The 4,069-nt window shown below is 41.7% G+C and overlaps 1 protein-coding gene across 1 annotated transcript in view; it reads right to left on the reverse strand.

Annotated features, from left to right (window-relative positions):
* Positions 1 to 2,271: 2,271 nt before the first annotated feature.
* The window catches only part of LOC102770344 (UDP-glucuronosyltransferase 2B17), a 53,390-nt gene continuing 51,592 nt past the window's right edge, over positions 2,272 to 4,069 (reverse strand). Inside the window, exons 5-6 of the mRNA XM_006756417.2 lie at positions 2,987 to 3,093; positions 2,272 to 2,551 (exon numbers count right to left, since the gene is read on the reverse strand). Coding sequence (XP_006756480.1) covers positions 2,272 to 2,551; positions 2,987 to 3,093 — 387 coding nt within the window. The remainder of the gene's footprint in view (positions 2,552 to 2,986; positions 3,094 to 4,069) is intronic.

Consider the following 4,069-nt stretch of genomic DNA (forward strand, 5'->3'; position numbering starts at 1 on the left):
TGATCAACTGATTTTTCTTAATATAAAAATAAGAAAATATTTTTGATAATCATTTTTATTTGATAATAAGAGGAACACCTATTTCTTTATGACAGAACTAGAGGCCTGGAGTATGAAATCTGTGCAAGGGTATCCCGTCAAGCTCTGCCAGATGGGGTGCATGGCCTGAGGTGCCCCTTCAAGCCCTGCTGGGTGGGGGTGTGGCCTGAGGTTCCCCATCAAGCCCTGCTGGGCAGGGGGAATGGCCTGAAGTCCCCTGGTCCAATGCCAGGGTAGGGGGTGTGGCCTGAGGTCCCCATCAAGCCCTGCTAGGCTGAGGGCACGGCCTGAGGTTGCTTGTCAAGCCCCACCGGGTGGGTGGGGCATCCTCAGGTCCCCCGACCTGGCCCGGTGCCATGCAGTCTCAGGTCCCTGCTGATCTTCCTTATGGCTCATTCTGGGAACCCCCTGCCACTGTGGGAACAGCCATGTTGTGTTACAGGAACCCGGCCTTCATTGTGGGCATAGCCATCTATTATTTTTTTAAAATATATTTTATTGATTTTTTACAGAGAGGAAGGGAGAGAGATAGAGAGTCAGAAACATTGATGAGAGAGAAACATCGATCAGCTGCCTCCTGCACATCTCCCACGGGAGATGTGCCCGCAACCCAGGTACATGTCCTTGACCGGAATCGAACCCAGGACCCTTCAGTCCGCAAGCCGACGCTCTATCCACTGAGCCAAACCGGTTTCGGCTAGCCATCTTTTTGTGGTGTGATGTAGTGAGGATAAATTTGCATAGTACCTCTTTATTATATAGGATTACTTACATTATGAATACCAGTGATCTTTAAATATAATGAATTGACATTTAACTTTCAGATGATTAATTGTACTGGTCTTTAAAAATCTCATTAAAATTAATAAAACAATTTTTCTATAATTCTTTAATTTATTTCTTTGAAAATAATCTATTTACTTTTAAAACATTACTGACATTTTCATTTGTTGGGGGAAAAAATCATTCCATTGGCTATCTTTATAGTCTAAATAAATGCTCAGAACTGTCCCTAGTACATAAAAGGCACAGAGAAATATTTATTGATTAAAGTAAAAACCAGGCATAATTTTTTGGTAGAGCTTGTTATGGACTAAAGTGTGTACCTCTCTCAAATTTATATATTTAAGCCTTAACTCCCAATATGTCTATAGTTGGAGATAAGACCTTTAAGAAAATATTTATAAACAAATTAGGTTATGAAGGTGGACTCTAATCCCAGGAGACTTATATCCATGTAAGAAGAGGAAGAGACATAAGGCATCTTTTTCTTACCCGGGGCATACAGAGGAAAGGTCATGAGAGGATAAAGGTAAAGGTTGCTCTCTACAGTCAGCAAGGAGGCCTCACCAGAAACCAACACTGTTGGCATCATATATATATATATATATATATCTTTGTTGACTTCAGAGAGGGAGAGGGAGAGAGAGATAGAAACATCAATGATGAGAGAATCATTGATTGACTGCCTCCTGCACGCCACCTACCGGGCATTGAGCTTGCAATGCAGGCATGTGCCCTGACAGAAATGGAACAGTGACCTCCTAGTTCATAGGTCCACCATGCTCAACCACTGAGCCACTACAGCCAGGCCCGGCTGGCATCTTGATCTTGTATATCTAGCTTCCAGAATTGTGAAAAAATAATGTCTGTTGCTTATGCCGCTGAGTCTGCAGTATTTTGTTATGGCACCTGAGCAGACCAATGCTGAGCTTTATAGAAACTTTGTAAATATTCCGAAGCAGGATGTCTTATCATCATTATTTTCAATTTTGGCCTAATCCTAATAACACTGGGTAAGTAGAGAGGCTTATTTTTATTTAAAACAGAAATCTTATTTTCATAGCAAACTAACTTTTGAGGACACTTCCCTGTTTATATGATTGGTTGTATTATTCTCAGATCCCCACATTCATGAAATTGGGCGCATAATTTGTTATCTCCAGCAATCATCATATCACTGAAGGTTATGCAATTAAAATAGTGATATCATGAATACAATTTTTAGAGTTACTATAATGTCCCTGGGCCAGAAAGTGGATAAAGAGGAAGAGGGTAAACATAGCTGAGGTTATAAAGGAAGAATGGGACATGCTCACCAGTGACTGATCTTGTGGAATTCTAGGCTGTTTCTTTAGGCTGAAAAAGGAGGAACTTGAAAATTGAAAACAAGAAGGATGTGCAGGAAGAAACAGGTTTGTCCACTCAGAACTTTGCCTAAGTTGGAAAGATCTATTCTCTCTTTTTCCTCTTTCCTGTTTTACCAAATTTTCGGCAAGAAAATAAACAACATTTTGTGATCAAGAATATAGCAGATGCTGCACAGGCCAGCAGGAACACAATCACATCCAAAGAGTGGTACTGGACCCAGGTGAGGTTGTGAGCAGCTGGCCGCAGGTGTTTGGCTCCTTTGTGGCGCATGACAAACTCGATCCAAAAGACGGCTCGATCCAGGGGCTTTACAGGTTGATCATGGTGAATCCTTGATAACCTCATCACATTCTCTTTATAGCTGGAAGGCAAATAAGAAACAAGGCAAAAGAGAAAGAAATGAATGAAATTTTGTGTTTGTTTGTCACATGATACATGTTATAAAAATTAAACTAAGGGCCACAGAATTGTTACATGAACACTGCTCATTGTATAGAATTTTAACACATATAGTAGGGAGATGGTAAAATAAATATATTATTAACGGAATGTGGTTAAATGCAGGCATAGAAAAAATAATAAGAATAAAACAGTTGTTAATTGAAGTCCAATTTTTCTGAGCTGGAAGTGTGACATTGTATGAACTGTACTTTCCAGAAGATTTCCAAGACCACGATTGTGAATGGTTCAAGATTACGGGAAAAGATCCATTGCAAGGTAAGCATGATCTCTAACATGTTCTTGTATGGTGCTTAATACAACCAATGGTAATCCTATAGAAAGAAGTAGTACTTACGAAGGATCATTAATGACTGTTCTCAAGGCCTTGAGCAAGTCTGCACTTGTCATTGTGTGCATGTTCACCTCCACAGCTGCTCCTATTTTGTCTATTATCACTAAGAACTTCCAAGAGTGAGATTAAGTGAAGACTTAGAAAATAATGCCATGATAGCCTAATGAATCAGTGTTTGGGAGTTGAAATTTTTATGGCCCAGGTCCTCTGTATAAATTTTTGTCACTGGTACTCCTAGCTTTATCTTTATATTAACGTTTTTACAAATATTGCTTTAGATTTTAAGTACTTATTTTTTGGATAACTGGTTATCATTTCATCCTCCATTGCTTTCTACTTCTTTTTTCTCCCACAACTTCTTTATTTTAAAGTAAAAATATGGAGAGAAACCAAGATGGTGGCATAGGTAAACACTGGAGTTTGCTGCCTCAAACAACCACTTCAAAAATACAACTAAAAGACATCATCCAGAACCACAGGAAGGCTGGCTGAGTGGAAATTCCACAACTAGAAGGAAAGAGAAAAGCATATCGAGACTCAGAGGAGGCACAGTGCTCAAGTAAAATACTAAGGTACAGAGGCGCCTGTGGAGAGGGCTGGTGGCTGAGGGCGTGGTTGTCATTTTCAGTCAGGAGGGAGTCTCAGGCTCTGAGCTCCAGTTCCGAGCGAGTCTCTGGGGATCCAGACTCATACGCGAGAAATGGGACTGTCTGGCATCATTCAGAACTCAAGGGCAGCTTTCTCTCAGAGGGGCTTGCAGCGATTACTGGGACATTGAGAAGCGGAGCCTCTGAGAGCAGCTATAACTGCTAGCCCCGTCCTGTTGATCTAGTGGGACCTGCCCTGCCCAAGCCCTGCAGGGAGGCTTTTGCTGGATAGCCTCAGGCAGAGGCTAGATTAGCACCTCCCTAGATATCCAGAAGCCAGTATATCCGGAGGTCAGAGTGGGACCATCCAGTTTGCAGCTCCGTGGAACCATAAAGGACACACTCAGGGGGCAGACTCAGTGAGCACCAAAGCCCCATTGAAGCAAGTCTTGCCCCAGAGAGGTGTCTCCAGCACATAAGTTCTCCCACTGCAGACACA

This window comes from Myotis davidii, unplaced genomic scaffold (genome assembly GCF_000327345.1).
Source record: "Myotis davidii unplaced genomic scaffold, ASM32734v1 scaffold234, whole genome shotgun sequence".
In the NCBI taxonomy this organism is placed as follows: domain Eukaryota; kingdom Metazoa; phylum Chordata; class Mammalia; order Chiroptera; family Vespertilionidae; genus Myotis; species Myotis davidii.